Source organism: Coffea arabica, chromosome 2e (assembly GCF_036785885.1).
Source record: "Coffea arabica cultivar ET-39 chromosome 2e, Coffea Arabica ET-39 HiFi, whole genome shotgun sequence".
Taxonomy (NCBI): Eukaryota; Viridiplantae; Streptophyta; class Magnoliopsida; order Gentianales; family Rubiaceae; genus Coffea; species Coffea arabica.
The window spans coordinates 17,165,494-17,183,102 of NC_092313.1; the positions used below are offsets into that span (position 1 = coordinate 17,165,494).

The following is a 17,609-nucleotide window of genomic DNA, read 5'->3' on the forward strand; positions in this document are numbered from 1 at the left end:
CTGTCTAAAACAAAAGATAATTTTGAACTGTGTATCCTTCTAATTGTCAAAAAAATGGAGGTGCATTGTTTAACCAACACATTAATTCATGCAAAAATCGTGCATTCTCATTTATAGTGTGGACTCCACAAAAATCAATAGAATTAATTAAACCCCCAATACTGGCGTTCGTACTCAGAGTTGATTGGTGTGAAAAATGTTCACACCTTCGTAGAAGATCATCAAATCAATGGCAAAATGTTTGTAAGTATTTCATTTACTTATCAAATTAAATATTCAATTATATTTAATTGGACCCTTATGTCGCTCAATTTATGATATAGATTTCTATTTCTTTTCAAGATCCAACCTTCATCAAAGTGATAGTTTATAAATAATGGAGATGTTTTAATCATATATTGAACTATTGTTACAAAGTTTCATTTTTTTTAAATATACTTTCATGTGCCTGTGATTATAATATTTTACTATTTTTAAATTCTTCCATAAATTGTAATTTTTTTCACAAATGTAATCTACTGTACGTAGCACGGGTATTTATACTAGTTACTTCTAACAGTAGGCAGGGTTTTAAATCTCATTTGCAGGAAAAAAAATTTAAAAGTTGTGTCAAAACTCCCTTGATTTAGTAAGGTTTGTATACCTACTAGTTTCTAACACAAAAAATCTCTTTAGGCTTCCCCTCACCTGTAGTCTTGTAATTTAGGATAAATAGGCTATACAATAATTATCGTACTCGGAAAAACAAACAAGTTACTACTTATAATTGTTTTTTTTTTAAAAATCATACTCCAATCTATTTACACTCTATCTAAAATTCTATATACCGCCTTTCCACTTGTTTACATTTAGAAGTAGGCAAGAATGTGTGTGGATGGATTACTTTCCGGGTGAGGGATCAGATTACTTTGTCATCCACCGGGACCACCACTACCAAATTAAACTTAAAAGCTCCTTAGCTCCCGGCTGCCGGCGTCGGAGGCAGCCTCCCACGTTTCCCCGCCAAACTCTATTCTGTAGACGTCCCATATATCATGCTGCTTCTGAGCAGCCCCTTCTCCAGCTCAGCCCAAACTCCTCTTCCAAATTTCCGGACTTGCCCGACCCAATCCTCCAAATTTCCCACATCCCTCGCTCTCCCCTGCTATCTCTATCGCCGTCCCTCGCTCCGCCTCCGTTTCATCACATTTCCACCTCTCTATTCCGTCTCAGCTACTACTTCGGTTCAACAGTTGGACCGCTCGCCTGAAAAATCTCTACCCGATGATGACAATCTAGAGATACTGAAAAATGGGGAGACGGAAGGATTCGATTTTGATGGTCCGTTTGAGTCGACTGAGTTGAGGCGATTCGACTCGCCAACCGTTCAAGTTAAAGAACTTGATGAGCTTCCGGAACAGTGGCGCCGGTCAAAATTGGCTTGGCTTTGTAAGGAGTTGCCGGCGCATAATCACGGGACGCTGATCCGGCTCCTGAATTCCCAGAGAAAATGGATGAGGCAAGATGATGCTACTTATGTAGTAGTTCATTGTATCCGCATTCGCGAAAATGAGACCGCTTTTAGGGTAAATTCTTTTTCTTTCCCCATCTATTTTAAGCTAAAAAGGTTGATCATTTCGAGCTTCTGTTCAGCTCAACTCCATTATTCAATCGTTGGCCACATTACCAAGTTAATGAATAACTTCTGCTATTCCTGCCAAATTATCAAGTATATCAAATTATATTTGTTGAATAATTAAAAAAAAAAAAAAAAGAGTACGCTTCCATGTTCTTCTGCTCAAAGACTCAATTCTTAGCATTAGAATTTTGAAAGCTTTACGATTATTTCGTAGAGGGATGAGTGAAATAGTTTACTCCATGATCGTTTGATGCAAGTTTGGCTACATAGGTCCCCCCCCCCTTGGGGCCCCTCACATTTAACTGCAACTACGGGGAGACTTGCCTGTTTTACGCCTCTCCAGCTGCCTCATTTCCCAAAGCACGAGGATAGCTATTTGATCGCTGAACTGATAATACTAGGAACTTGTATTTTCAGGTTTACAAATGGATGATGCAGCAACACTGGTTCCGTTTTGATTTTGGTCTTGCAACCAAGTTAGCTGACTACATGGGTAAGGAGCGAAAGTACTTGAAATGTAGGGAGATTTTTGATGATATACTTAACCAAGGACGAGTTCCTAGCGAATCCACGTATCATATACTGACCGTTGCCTATCTTAGTTCTTCTGCTGAAGGTTGCCTAGAGGAAGCATGCAACATATTTACAGGTATGGTTCAGTTGGGAGGTTATAAGCCTCGACTCAACTTACACAATTCCTTGTTCAGAGCTCTTGCGAGCAAACCAGGAGGCTCTTGTAAGCACCTACTTGCCCAGGCAGAGTTTATATTTCACGACTTGACAACTTCTGGACTTGAAATGCACAAGGACATCTACGGCAGCCTTATATGGCTCCACAGCCATCAGGATGCCATAGATATGGAAAGGATTGCATCATTGCGAGCTGAAATGCAATCAAAGGGATTTGAAGAGAGCAGAGAGGTGCTGGTGTCAGTCTTACGAGCTTGCTCTAATGAAGGAGATTTAGAGGAAGCAGAAAAAACTTGGAATAAGCTTCTGTCCTTCAATAAGGATCCTCCACCACAAGCATTTGTGTACCTTATGGAAGTTTATGCAAAGGTTGGCGAACCCATGAAATCTTTGGGAGTGTTCAGGAGTATGCAGGAGCTTTTGGGTTCCGCAAGTATTATGGCATATCACAAAATTGTAGAGGTGTTGTCTAAAGCTCGAAATACAGAACTGGTTGAGTCTCTTATGGTAGAGTTCATAAATAGTGGCTTGAAACCCCTCAGACCATCTTTTATCCATTTGATGGTTATGTATTCCAACTTAGGCTTGCATGATAAGTTGGAGTCGGCTTTCATCCAGTGCCTTGAGAAATGTCAGCCGAACAGAACCATGTACAACATTTACTTAGATTCACTTGTACAAGTTGGCAGTCTGGAGAGGGCGGAAGAGATCTTCAGCCAAATGTATGGTAACGCCACAGTTGGTGTTAATGCTAGGTCATGTAACACAATGTTGAAGGGCTATCTCTCCTGTGGAGATTATGTGAAGATAGAAAAGATGTTCGATTTAATGTACCGCAACAATTACGTAATCGAGCCTGCTTTAAAAAAGAAGCTTGATTATACTCTTAGCTTGAGTAGAGAAGTTGTCAGAACACCCCCAAAGTTGAAGCTTAATGATGTCCAGCGAGAGATTTTAGTCGGGATGCTCTTGGGTGGTTTAAGAATGGTATCAAGTCAAGATAATAGGAAATTTGCCATTACTTTTGAGTTTAATGAACAGTCGGGTATTCATTCTGTTTTGAAGAGACATATACATGACGAGTACCATGAATGGTTGGACTGCGGAAATCCAGTAGATGGGGTTGATGGTACTCCATTTCACTTTACTACCATCTCACATTCTTGTTTTACTTTTTATGCCAAGCAGTTCTGGCCTAACAGTCAGCCTGCGATTCCGAAGCTAATTCATCGGTGGTTGTCACCCCGAGTCCTTGCATACTGGTATATGTATGGTGGCCATAGGACGTCGGGAGGGGACATTCTGTTGAAGCTAAAGGGAAGTCAAGAAGGCATTGCGAGGGTTCTGAAAGCATTGAAGACGAGATCTTTGGAAAACAGGGTAAAAAGGAAGGGAAGGGTGTTTTTGATAGGTTTTCAAGGGAGCAATGCTTCGAGGTTTTGGAACCTAGTAGAACCCTTCATTCTTGATGATTTGAAAGATGTTCTGCAAGTAGGTAGAGTAAACCCCTCTGAAACAGCAGAAAACCAAAACATTAACTTTGAGAGCGGCTCTGATTATGATGAAAATGCTTCTGATTACGGTGACGATGACAACTTATAGGACCTCTTTGTAACTAGTATTTTGTGTAGCGTTCAACACTTACAACGGTCCAAATATTACCCAGTACTTCTGCTTTAGGAATGTTACAGCCAAATTTACTGATTAACAACATAGGCTAACCAATTTTACTTTCCTGAGAGGCTCCCTCAGGAAATGGTGGTTATGGCAGCAATTTTTCAGTTGTCCAAGATTCCATCCATTTGAATAACGAAAGTTAAGCACCATATGGTACTAATTATTTAATCTTTGGTGTTCCTTCCTTTTTTTAATCACCACATGTAAGGAAGAACTTTCTAATACTAGTCAAGATTGTTGTTGTATTTATTGCTTTTTTTTTTATAGTGTAATAAGAGGGTACGAGCCCAAGATTTCTCACTTTACAATCTCTCCTCCAGAACCATTCAATCCAACCTTTTTCCGTTGTACTTATTGCTCAATTATAAGTTAGTAAGTAGATCTTTTAAATAATCCTTCTTTTTGTAATAAAATTATGAAAATTTTAAATCAAATTAAGTCCAAAGATCCATCTTGGGGCTCATTATTAAGGAGTTGGATGGGTAGCTTAGAACAATGAATAAAACTTTAAATGTAGTGTTAGTTGGACGTGTAGAGTTTAGTTTGATAATTCTACTTAATATTGAAAATTAATTCATTCAAACTTTTTCAATTTAGCATGTCTAATAACAGAAATATCTTACCACTTAGGGTTTGTTGATAACATAAAAAAGTGTTGAAACTGAATATTTTAGACATTTAGAAGTTTTAGATATTTAACAAATAAAAATTCATCTACTGAACTTGTTAAGCGGTGCTGAATTTGTATGTATTTTTTTCAGCACAAGAATCATAATTAAATGCTTAATTCTGATTAGAATCAATAGATTTACTTCAATCATTTTATCTTATCTACCAAATTTACCCTTGTTTGTTAACTATATTCAAAAATCTTATCTAATTAAACAATCTGATATTCTCTATTTAATTGCTTTATACTTCTCTTTTTTTTCTATTTAATGATTTTTATAGTTTCTTCATACTCCTCGCATCTTTTTGTTCTTTCATTATTTTAATTTTTTTTCTATCACTTTTTTTATTTGCTATTACTGTACTCACCAATCTCAAAATTGTTTTTTTTTCATAATATACTTCATCTTTTATATTAATTTGATTTAAAAATAATTATTATCATTTTCATACCTAACAATTTTAAGTTAATTAAATCATAGGTTCTTTTTTTTAATGAAAAGATAGAAGAGTAAAATTGTACAATTTAGCTTATTAAGCACTCAGTTATAGATGTTTATCAAACAGTATAAATAGATTTAGTATTAAAATTCAGACATTCATGTATTTCTTTTCAGTGTTTAAATTTTAACAAATTAACTGTTTCACTATTCATATTTCAGAATTCAGATTCAATTTTATCAAACAGAACCGTATTAAGCACTACTTAATTTGTATATAAAATTTTAAGTGAAAATTTTTACTAAATTTTCTGAATTAATTATACATATTACACTTCTCATCATATGACACACTTTTATACATTTTCTCGCACAAAGTACATATTTGTTTTTTTTTTTTGTTCAACACATACACTCGCACATAGAAATACACACACTTAATATGCCATCTCTAAATTGTTTTGTTGTTCTCTCTGTCACAGACACTTGCTCATTTCATTCTCTCCAAATACATAAATAAAGGCAACTTTTTTAATGATAAAAACATTTTATTTTTGCAATATTTGAATTCAGTTAGTTATCAAATGGATATAAGTATAGCTTAATCAATTTAGCAACTTAACACTTTCAACACTTAATTTCAAATTTCATACTCCAATTTTATCAAATAAGCATGTAGTTAATGATTTTCAACTTTGAGCATGAAGAAAGTAACCTGAACTCGATTGGTCAAATCACAATATATGTTGTCATTGTAGATTTAAGGGTTTGCTTGGAAGGCCTGTTTTTTGCATCTTTTTTATAGACAAAATTTTTCTCCAACTTGCTTACAATAATCTCTAAAACATACTCTTTTATCATTACCCTCCTACTTTGCCTTTCCCTTTTTTTTTTTCCTCTTTTGCTCCTCATCCATCCCTTTTATTCCTTCCTTTCTCCCTTCTCTCTCCCTATTCCTTCTTCCTGCTTTATTTACACCCACTCTCTTACCCCTGCTTGCTATCTTTGGTCGCTCGACCAAAGCTGGCTATATGATTAAATCTCTACTCTCCCTTCTTTTCCTTCTCATTTTCTCCTGTCATCTCTTCATTCCCTTTCCTTCACCCCCACCTTCTCCCCCATAACTTTTGGTCTATGATCAAGTTTGTGAAAAAGGGAAAGGGAGCGAGGCAAGGGAAAAGGAAAAGGAGGAGAAGAGAAAAAAGGGAAGAGAAGAAGAATGAGGGGAAAAAGGAAGGAGCAGACTGCAAAGAGAAAAGAGAAAAAAATAGATAGAAAAATAGAAGAAGAGACGACAGCAATGGAGATGTCTGTAGCGATGGTAGCCAGTGATTAGAGGAAAGAGGAAGAAGGAAAGAAAGACAAAAAGAAAAGCAAAAACAAGAAAGAAAAAGAAAAATAAGAAAATTCAATTTCTTCATAAAAGTTTTTCTACAAATTTATAGAGTAAACTACAATAAAACTTTACACAAACACCCAAAACTCAAATAGACTCAAGTCTGAAATTTAAAAACTGAAACTTAATTGTTGAAGTCTTAATTTGCTAAATTTGCAAAGTCAAATTTATTTGATAATTAGTTAGATATAAGCTTTGAATTGAAATATTTTTATAATATGTGTATAAGTTAGTTTAATAGTAATTTTGTGTTTTATTTTTTTGTGATACAAATTTATTTAATTTCATATTTTAATATTAATAAACTGATTATTGGAAAATATATTTGTGTGTTTGTGAGAATGTGTTTTGTGTGTAAAAAAGCATTTGTCAGAAGAAGAAAATGCATATTTTATATTTTTGACAAAGAAATTATGTTGTAAAACATGTGTTATAAAAGGAAATGGTGTGTAAGAGAAAGTCTACATGTATATGTGTGAAAAATGCATCCACATGTGAGATACAATTATTACTTTATTGGTACAATCATTCAACAAATTAAGTGATATAACACATAAAGAAGTATGGGTTGGGTGGGTTGAAGAAAAGAGTGTAAATAAAAAGTGTCGAATTCCAACTCTTCTATTTACACTATTAAAAAAATAAAAGGGTTATTATCACTTTACCCCCTTAATGTTCGGTGTCACTATCAATTTCTCCCTCAACATTATGTTTTAGTTACTTTACCTCAAAGACTAACGGTCAAACTTAACGGAGTTTGTTAATTAAAGTAAAAAGACAAGTTTCGCCCTTAAAATTATTATCATTTTACCCCCATAAACTATAATCTCATTATCAATTTACCCGATAAAGTTATTTTTTAGGCAATTTATCCCACCATTAAACCAACTTAGCAAGTTAAAAAACTTTAGAATAAAGTACCCTCCTCTTTGTGTAATAAAAATAATAAAAAATTTAGAATGACTCTTCTCTTCTTTAGTATCAAGAAAAAAAGTCAAAGTATTAATTTCTTTCTTCTTAGCAATCTTATTAATATTAAAAGAATAGAAAGATCGGGAGGGGGAGAGAGAGATAGAGAGAGAGCTCAATTCTTTTTTAGAAAATACAAATAAGAAAAAATTTAAAACTTTTATTATTTTAAAATTGTTTCACTTTACTGTTTACCACCAGATTTCAATCCTAATCCCAACAATCTTAAATTAATACGATAATGTTAGACTTTTCTTTCTTTTGCAAAATCTATTTTTTTGTCTCTTTCTTTCCTATCTCTTTTCATAGTATTAATAAATGTGAAAAAAGAAATTTGAGAAAATTCTTTTATTTTTATATTTTTGGATATCTTAAAGTGAAAAAAAGAAGAATAATCATTCTAAATATTTTATTTTTAATTATATATATAAGGGTAAATATATTTAAAAAAATTTTACCATAGTAGTTAGATTAACGATGAAGTAAAATTTCAAGAAAATAATGTTAGAAATTAAATTGATTATATCACTATAATTTAAAAGAATAAAGTAATAATAACAGTGTAGTAATACTATAGGATAAAAGGGTATTTTTGTCCAAAATTTCTTAACATGTTGAGTTAAATTACTTATGGGGGTGAAGTGACTGAAAGATAACGTTAGTAGGTAAACTGATAGTAGTGATATAGTTTAAGGGGGTAAAGTGATAATAACCAAATAAAAATGGTGATCTAACAAATAAATTTTTTGTATGAATTAAGTGAATAAGACGTTTTCGGATGTGAACAAAATTTGTTATCGATGAAATATAGGAAAATATGGAACATGACATTTATCCACATGTTAATCCAGATTCTAGTGGTAATGGTCCACACAATATACAAAGCGGGTACAAATTTTGTTTCCAACGCACGCCTTCTGTTTTCTTGTCTTCCTTCTTCACTTGGGCTTGTGCAGGTTTCCTCATCTGCTGCGTGCTGCACTTACAAATTTGCAATTCTCTCTCTCTCTCTCTCTCTCTCTCTCTCTCGCTCGCTCTCTCATTAATCCTAATTCCTAATTGACAAACAGAGTTTGTGAAAATGGTTTCGGAGTCGGAGCTAGTAAATCGGCTCAGGGAAATCCTTCGAACCTCCGACCTGGACATTGCCACCGCTGGCTCCGTTCGCCGCCAACTCGAGGAGGAATTCGGGGTTAGTCTGCATGACAGGAAAACCTTCATAAGCGAGCAAATTGACTTGTTCCTCTCAGAACTTAGAAACGATGACGCCCAACAACAACATCGAGAAGAAACCCAGGGAGATAGCAGTGATGATGAGGAGATAAGTGAAGTAAAGGTTGAGGATGTGAAGCAAGTTGATGAGAATGAGGATAGTGGGTCCCACACCCAGGAAGTGGCAATTGGAAAAGATGAAGGAAGTGATGGAGTAAGAAGCAAGCAAAAAAGGTACTCAATTAATTGAGTGGTATTAGTAGGTATCATATTTTCATGGCATTTTCTTTTTTTTTTCCCCCTCGCAATAAACGAGAAGAAAATGAAGATTTCCACAATTTCTTGTCTTTGGAATTGAAATGAAAATTTGAGCCTTTGTTTGTTTCGCGTATGTTATTTTAAGTTCTTGTAAGGTCCAATTTTTCTGCCCTAAAGATCAGTTGTCAAAATCGTACTAATTTGTGTTAGTCTTGCTCATTCAATGTTAGTGGTGTATTCATTGTTTATCTGGGTGTGTTTCTGGATTTGAGGATTGGAGGACAGATGACTTGTAAGTTGAACGCAAGAATTATTTGCCCCTAGTTAAGCAAAAGTAAACGAGAAAGTATGAACAAATTTTTGTGGAAAAAAAATTAGTAACAAGAATAGATGGAAAATTCAGGATAATGCACCTTGAGCAATGGACGATAAGGAAGTACTTTAGAAACTCGGTGTCAAAAAAGATAGTCCTGTACGGGATGTTCACAATGTTGATAGAGATGCCAGAGTCAGTGAGTCAGAATGCTGCTAAATAATACAATTTGGTTAACAAGAAATTCATTATTCTAGTGCAATGGTGCAGTCTACTGTTACATGATGAATGTGTAAATTCCTGCCCCTGGCACCTGTGGGGCGGGGGCAGGGGGGAGGGGGAGGATTTGTGTTTTAGTCTCAACTTGCAGTGATTGTGAATCTGCTATCCTTGCTTGTATCATGATTCAATTACTGACTGAAGTGAAAAATTCTGAGGACCATAAACTGCTAATTTTAACATATTTACGACTCTCAGCTGATTACTGACTTGGGTTCTGACAGGTTTTGTTTCTTATATGGTGCATAGTTGGTAGTGTGATGGAGTGAACGAGGTCTTTTTTTTTTTGGTTGAATTAGTTATTTCTGTACGATGTTACTTACCTATGAAATTACTGATAGTGCTGCTTTTACTTTTGCAAAGTTCAATTGTGTGTTAATATGGTTTCTATAAGTGTGAAACCTGTCACAGCAGCAGGGTTAATGCATTGTAACCTGTGACTTCAAGGATTTAATCACATGAAAAAAAAAATGCATCTTATTAAAAGTATGTGCTTATCTTACCATAAATAGTATTTGAAGGTAAACATCCAGCATGGTTGGATTAGCATTTTCTTTTGCTTGAGCTTCACGCTCTTAACATTCTCCATCTCCTTATCTTATCTTATTTAGTAGGTCTCACAAGAAGGATAAAAATGAAAAGAAAAAGGGAAGTGGCTTTGGCAAAACATGGGCAATATCTCCTCAACTTCAGGAAATTGTTGGAGTGCCAGAAATGGCTAGAACTGAGGTGCTGTATGATGTTAAAGAAATGCTGTTTGTCCATGTCATCATTCAATTCATGTCACTCACGGTGACTTTGTAGGTGGTAAAAAGGATGTGGACATACATCAGGGAGAATAATTTGCAAAATCCAAAGGATAAGCGAAAGATAATATGTGATGAAAACTTGCGTGGAATTTTTCAAGTAAAGAGTATTAACATGTTTCAGATGAATAAAGCTCTGTCCAAGCACATGTGGCCCATTGATTCAGAAGATGGTATATTTTTTACCAAGCTCTGTTCTTAGACTTTTGGAAGATTTTGTACAAAAGCTTTCTTTAATGTTGGGAATTTGGTTAGCTTGAGAGTTCTAAAAAGAATGAATAACAGTTTTCTTTAACTTAGGAGTAAACTTATGTTGAAGGATCAATATATTTTCTATTCACTATACATAGATGATTTTTTTCTAGAATGACTGATATTTGCCAATTTCTTCCGCATGATCATGTTTTATATGTTTCTTTAATATTTTATAATGGTGACATGTTTGTTTTTGAATTGTTCTCACCAAAAATTTTTGAGGCTTCTGCGGTCATGCATTTATACTTTTTCGAGGAAGTGTGGGTTGCATGAGTGAAATACCTTCATCAGAAATATTGATGTTTTCAACCCCTCTTGCAGAACCCCAGAAGCACAACACACAACAGCATCAAGAAGATCAAGAAGAAGCGGAAGAAGAAGATAGTAATGGTGAAGAGATGAAACAAGAATTTGAGAATCTGAAGCAAGAACTGAATGAGGGTAGTGTTCACCAGGAAGTGGACGTTGAAAATGAGGAAGAAAGTCATGGAGTGAGAAGCAAGAAGAGAAGGTAACAATTATTTTTGGCATATGTGCATACAACTAAAGCATATAAATGACTACATCAAAGTTTTGGATACATAATCCTTCTAAAATACACGCAACATAATTGTTATTCATAATAGGATTACATTAGCTGTTTCTTTTATGATTCTGAGTGTTGGAAACTTTGGTCCTATCAAGTAAAGCATATAAGTTGGATGAACTAAGCATGGAAATGACTACATTAAATTTCTTGTTTTCTTTTCTGCTCTTATCCAGTAGGTCTTACAAGATGGATAACAATGATAAGAAAAAGAGAAGCGGCTTTAACAAACCATGGGCAATTTCTCCTCAACTTCAGAAAATTGTTGGAGTGCAGCAGATGGCTAGAACTGAGGTGCATTGTGGTGTTAAAGAAATGCCCATTCTCCAAGTTATCATTGTCGCTAACTCTGATTTTATAGGTTGTCAAAAAGATGTGGGTGTACATTCGCGAGAAGAATTTGCAAAATCCGAAGGATAAGCGAAAGATAATATGTGATCAAACCTTGCATGGAATTTTTCAGGTCAAGAATATTAACATGTTTCAGATGAATAAAGCACTGTCAAAGCACATGTGGCCCATTGATGCAGAAGATGGTATGTCTTTTCCTAAGCTATACTCTTAGACTTTTGGAAGATTCTCAGTACATATTTCATATGTTTAAGAGATGGAACAGAATCTTTGCCTTTTTTGCCTGGAAATTATGAAACTGTTATTACCTAGAGTAGCTACTGGGGTGCTTATAATATTGATATTCCTAGGAATACATAGAGGTCAAAGTCAATGAAATGTTAAAACTTGCATTTGGATGATCAAATGCCAATGTCTGAAGCGTTTTGTTTTGCAAACCCATCTTCAAAATGACAGATCACCAAGAAGCTGAAGAAGACGGTAATGGTGAAGAGACAGAAGAACAATCAGAGGATGTGAAGCAAGAAGAGAACGAGTACAGTGGGTCCAATGAAGTGGACATAGGAGGAGGAGGAGAAGAAGAAGAAGAAGAAGAAGAAAGTGATGGAATAAGAAATAAGCAAAAAAGGTAGTCTACTGATGTACGGAAACTTGTCTTTCAATGTTTCTGGTGCTTGAAAGAAAAGGAAAGATTTTTCCAGAGTTGCTTTTTCGGAAATTCAATTGGGTTTATCCTTGTGCATTATTGTAGGAGAATTGCAAAAGGTGTTTAATGTTTCAATTTTATGCCCAAAGTTTAATTTGTCCAACTTGTAATCTCAATGTTCATGGTGTTTTTGTTGTGTCTATCATTTTCTAAATTTAAGGACACAAGGAATGACTCCTGATAGTTGAATATTATTATTTAATTATTTGCTCCTGGACAAATTAAGGTTGGGAATGGAAAAGATGGAATGGTTAAAGAGAACTTTTCAAGAAGACTAGATAGGATTTCTGTTTCCAGCTTGAGGCATGGGTGATTAAGGAAGTTGTCTAGAAGTCATTTATAACTGATGGGATTCTGTATGGAATGTTTCAGAAAAGGTGATAGACATGCCAACACCATGCTGATGGAAAACATAAATTTTCGTCTATATCATTTTCCTTGTGTCCCATCTTATGTTTGAGGATGAAATTGTTTGGTCTAGAAAACTCATTATTCCAACACAGGTTCAGTCTGAGATGTTTTTGTAAGCAAATTAACTTGAGGGAGAAGATTTGGCTTTACAACCCATTTATCTAATCACTTTGCAAGCATGAAGTACCCACTGAAGTTAAACACTAGCTTTGAAGACAATAAAGTGCTAACTGTAACACATTGATGACTTTCAGCGGAACAAAGTTATTGTTTCCTTAGGTGGCAGACTTGTCTTGTACTACTCCATTTTAAGTTGAATTCAGAGTATGATCTACATAACTACCTAACTGTTCATATGAGTTTACACTTCTGTTTAAGGTGTCTTTGTGTGCATATATGTTTGTGTTATAATCATCAGCATTTGACGGTAAACATATATACGTGTGTGTGTGTGAGAGAGAGAGTGTGTGTGTGTTTGTCTGTGTGTTGATTAATTATTTTGCTCTTGACAGATTCATGTTCTTAACATTGTTGCATTTCTTCTGATTTCATCATAGTAGGTCTCAAAGGATGGATGCAATTCAAAATAAAAAAGGAAGTGGCTTTAGCAAACCATGTGCCATATCTCCCCAACTTCAGGAACTTGTTGGAGTGCCTGAGATGGCTAGAACCGAGGTGTGTTATGATGTTGAAGCAATATGCCTCATGCTCAGTTCTGTGTATGACATTGGTTCCTGTGACTTTATAGGTTGTCAAAAAAATGTGGGCTTACATCCGGGAGAAGAATTTGCAAAATCCAAAGGATAAGCGGAAAATTATATGTGATGAAGCCTTGCGTGCCATTTTTCGAGTCAATACTATCAACATGTTTCAAATGAATAAAGTACTCTCCAAGCACATATGGCCCATTGATATAGAATATGGTACAGCTTAATCTACTCTCTGTTATTAGACTTTTGGAAGTTCTTTAAAAAAAAAAGTTTGAATAAACAGTTTGATGATTTGGAAATTCCAAAAAGAATAACAGAGTATCATTCTTTTACTTGGAAGGACACCTGTCAGCAGAATGATATAAATAATACTGGTGACTGTTTGGTGGATGACTTTCTCACTGAGGATGTATGGTTGTTTGCCAATTCTGCATCACTATATTTTCATCAATTCCATCCTATATTTTCAAATGGTAATACAATTTGATGTTGAAACTGTCTTCTTAAATTTTGCTTATATTTTCTCTCTTTATATGGTTAGGTCAATATGGATTTACTGAATTTTGAGTATTTTATTTCTGTTAATCTGAAGATACAGAAATTAACTTGATTCCAGATTTGTGCATTTGAGGTTGTTAAGAGAATATAAGTATTTTTGTAGATAATAAATTAGTAAAGGTATTCTTGTAAATAGTTTGTTAGGTTTGTACTCCTATAAATACTAGTTGGTCACTCATAATACGGTGACTAGATGTTTTTTTCCCAAAATACATATTCTCATGGTATCAGAGCTAAAGTCCTGGGGTTAGGGTTAAACATCTAGTCACCGTATTATGAGTGACCAACTAGTATTTATAGGAGTACAAACCTAACAAATTATTTACAAGAATACCCTTACTAATTTATTATCTACAAGAATACTTATATTCTTTTAACAGAGGTGACAAATAGAGCTGTAGGAAAAATCTAGCCGTGATGGATCGGAACTTGGTTATTTATTGGTGAACATTTTAGTTAAGCATAATTCAAATATGAGTTTATGTTCACTGCACCATTTACTGACACGATGATCTCATAGGATGACAATCTTTGATAATGGAATTGAGAACTTGAGGTAATCCTCTTTCTCCGTTATGAATCTGAACTTCAAAATGTTGTGTTATATGAAAGAAGGATAGTAGAGGAAAAGGATGCACAAAATTAAGTGCTCAAGGAATTGCTTCACTGAATTTTACTTTTGGTCTCTGCATGTTCATAGTTCTTAAGTGCTGATTCACAACAAAAAAGCAAAGTAATTTGTAGCCATGATTTTAATTATTTGGAAGTGCTCTTCAATGTACAAACTCTTTTTAATCCAACATGGTTCCATCTTCTGTTGTATATCAGTATTGGAGATGGGACGGAATCCTCGCCTAGGGACTGTAAAAGTAAGGTGGTGGTATATAGTTGACCGCACTTAAATTGAATTTAGGGTAAAATACAAAAAAAACCCCGGGTGTATTTAGAAATTTTTGCTTATTTATTTTATGTATAGAAATAAGGTGAGTTGTATTTGGGAGTTTTGGGTTGTTTTTGAAAATTTTATGAGTTCCAAGGGGTTTAATAGGTATATCACCTAAATTTTTTATTTAAAAAATTATTTTCCGTGTCAAGCATCCTCAAACTCATTAATTTAAATGATTTTTGTTGATTTTTTACATTAGTTCAAATCACGAGGTACTAGATTGTATGATTTGAAACCATAAGGGACTTTTTCTGTAAGTTTGCTTAATTGCAGGGGGCTTTTTTGTATTATAACTCTAAGGGTATAATAAGTATGTCAATTGAAGATTTGTTTTTTCCAATACAAATACTCACTAAAGAAGCGCATGTTTTTCAAAGCCGTTAATTTAAACGATTTCCATCGCTTTTTTAAATTAGTTCAAATCATGAGGTATCAGAATGTATGATTGAAACTATAGGGGGTTTTTCTGTATGTTCGCTTAACCTCAAGGGGCTTTTCTATATTTTACCCTTGAATTTAATATTGACTTTTGTTGTGTATCCATAAAGGTCAAAGTTGATGAATTTTGAATGCTTGAAATTGGGTTGCCAAAATAAATTTTTTTAATACTTTTTTCACTGTATCAATCATTTATGGTTTTTATTCTTTTTCATTCTTCTTAAAGCATGTTGAATTCATTATTTCCGTCTTTATTTTATTAAGAACAGTTTTGGGTTGTGGAACTTGTTTTGACCCTTGTTGGTAGACTGTTATTCTAGGGTGAAAGGGCCCAATACACCTGTTCTCTTATGTTCTTGTTTCTTTCTTGTAATTAGCCCCTCTTAAAAGTTTTTCTTGCTTCTTGGAGAAGGTTTTCATTTGAAGATATGTTCAATGTCTCCATATTGAATGAATGTTTAGAGCAGGATTTGTCTGATCATTTAGTCTGATCTACAACTGACTTAAAACAAGAAATATCTTTAACTCGTGTCATGTATGGATCAGCTGCCTATTTTCCAATACTCTCTCATCGAATTCTTCATTATGAGTTCTGTTTAATTGCCTGATTTTTTTCATAATACTTGTTAGAGCCTAACAAAGAGGAATGAGGAATTCTCTTATTTATATCTGCACCATTTCTAATTGAAGATGGACTTTTGTCTTAGCGGTATAACCATCAGCATAGTCTGATATTTTTAATATTGGTGGTCATAATGCATCACATATGCACTTAGTACAAACAGTTTTTTGACTCTTTAGACTCATTTTCTTGGTATCTATCCTTCTTATCTTAATTATAGTGGTCATCGAAATCCTGACAATATGCAGTATCATGTATTCTTTTTCTCTGGGATTTGGCCTTTTCTGATTTTGACCGTTGAGTTCCACATAACTCTGTATTTTTTCCAAACTTGAATGATATGTATGACTTGTTTAAGACTTCTGTCAACCATGAATGGGCCAATTGGATATATTATGTTTTGAACTCAACCAATAGCTCAGTGTTGCTTATGTGTCCTTGAGTACTTGTTTTACATTAATTTATGGAACCTTATGACTTTAATTGATCTTTTCTCTTCCACAATGTAGCAACTCCTATCAAATCTTCACAGAAGAAAAGGCAGCGGGAAAAGGACCGGCAATAAGGTGAGATGACAGCCTCAAGTTTCATAAAGCATCAGCTCTCTATGTAATGACATTTCTTTACTGTCTGCATGACAGGCCTTGCATGCAAACTTTCTGAACTTAACATTGTGTCTTATTGGCGTACAACTTTGATGTGATAAAGTTGTTGAACATTCTCATTTGTCATCAGATTGGTTGTAGTTTATTATGGAATTATCAACAGATAAGTTTTTAATCTGAATGAGCAAGCACTGTCTCTTTTTTTTTTTTTTCTTTTTCTTCCAATATTTAGGTTTTGATGAACCAAAATGAAAAGAAAAACAGCAGAAAGGGAGAATGTCGGGTTGCCTTGGCCCCCTTTTCTTGTCAGGTATTGTGGTCAAGTTCCTTGGTACTGGTGAATATGCGCTATCTCGAGTTGATGTAGTGAAGAGTGTGTGGAAGCACATAAAGGAAAACCAAGGTGCAGGTTTGTTCCTCTTCTTGACAAGTGTCTGTTAGTAAAGATATTGAAGCCTTGAATCTTGTAGAAATATTTTTGATGGATTTGATAATATTAACGTCATTGGCATGGTCTGAGTAAGTGTACAGTCAGAATTGAGCTCATAATGTTAATCTGTTGGTCAAATTAATTTTGTTTCCAGAGAAGTGACATTTAGAATAGTATTTCCTAACAAGGTTACATGTTGATAATTGTACTAAAACTTCAGATCTGTTTCTGCACTTATGCTGTGCACTGAACCTACTGAATGACAAAAACGAAAATGATGAGAGTGCTAAGTCTAATACAAAGGGAAAATTAATGTAAAATAAGTGACAGTTGAAGCTTGGTGAAGGGCCTTTGTGCATCATGTAAGAAGCATCTCCTAGAGAAAAAAATGCGACTGCTATAGATTCGACTCACTTAAGCTTCTCAGAAGCACAACTAACCTGGAAAATTCTAAAGTATGGCATTCTTGCATGTAACAGATGCTAAATTAAGTTTGAGCTTCATTGAGGTGTTTCTTTCAAGTTAGTAAGATAAACTTCCGTGGCTGCAAAGACTCTTACAACCTAACCAATGAAGTCAGTATGTCAGGTGCTTGTCCCATCAGATCCATGTATTATCTTTCAGAGAAAACCAAAATGAACTATGCTGGCTTGACTAGTGATTT

At 34.5% G+C, this 17,609-nt stretch overlaps 2 protein-coding genes across 5 annotated transcripts; both read left to right on the forward strand.

Moving 5' to 3' along the window:
• The first annotated feature begins 842 nt into the window (after positions 1-842).
• Positions 843-4,153, forward strand: LOC113731375 (pentatricopeptide repeat-containing protein At2g15820, chloroplastic). The gene is made up of 2 exons (XM_027256610.2): positions 843-1,565; positions 2,036-4,153. Exons 1-2 carry the CDS (start codon positions 1,035-1,037, stop codon positions 3,908-3,910), a joined length of 2,406 nt encoding a protein of 801 aa, XP_027112411.2. The 5' UTR covers positions 843-1,034; the 3' UTR covers positions 3,911-4,153.
• A 4,154-nt stretch (positions 4,154-8,307) lies between these two features.
• Positions 8,308-17,083, forward strand: LOC113731376 (uncharacterized). 4 transcript variants are annotated; one of them, XR_011840309.1, is made up of 13 exons: positions 8,308-8,347; positions 8,530-8,905; positions 10,133-10,250; positions 10,326-10,500; positions 10,904-11,093; positions 11,345-11,462; positions 11,530-11,704; positions 11,976-12,147; positions 13,194-13,311; positions 13,385-13,559; positions 13,687-13,819; positions 16,420-16,476; positions 16,748-17,083. XR_011840309.1 is itself a non-coding variant. In XM_027256612.2 (12 exons), the coding sequence occupies exons 1-11, from the start codon at positions 8,323-8,325 to the stop codon at positions 16,473-16,475; spliced, it is 1,698 nt and encodes a 565-aa protein (XP_027112413.2). In that variant the 5' UTR covers positions 8,308-8,322; the 3' UTR covers position 16,476; positions 16,748-17,083. The 4 variants fall into 4 exon arrangements, 2 of the variants coding, with proteins under 2 accessions (XP_027112413.2, XP_071935542.1); XR_011840310.1 differs by lacking the exon at positions 16,748-17,083 and adding an exon at positions 16,552-16,724; XM_027256612.2 differs by lacking the exon at positions 13,687-13,819.
• The last annotated feature ends 526 nt before the right edge of the window (positions 17,084-17,609 follow it).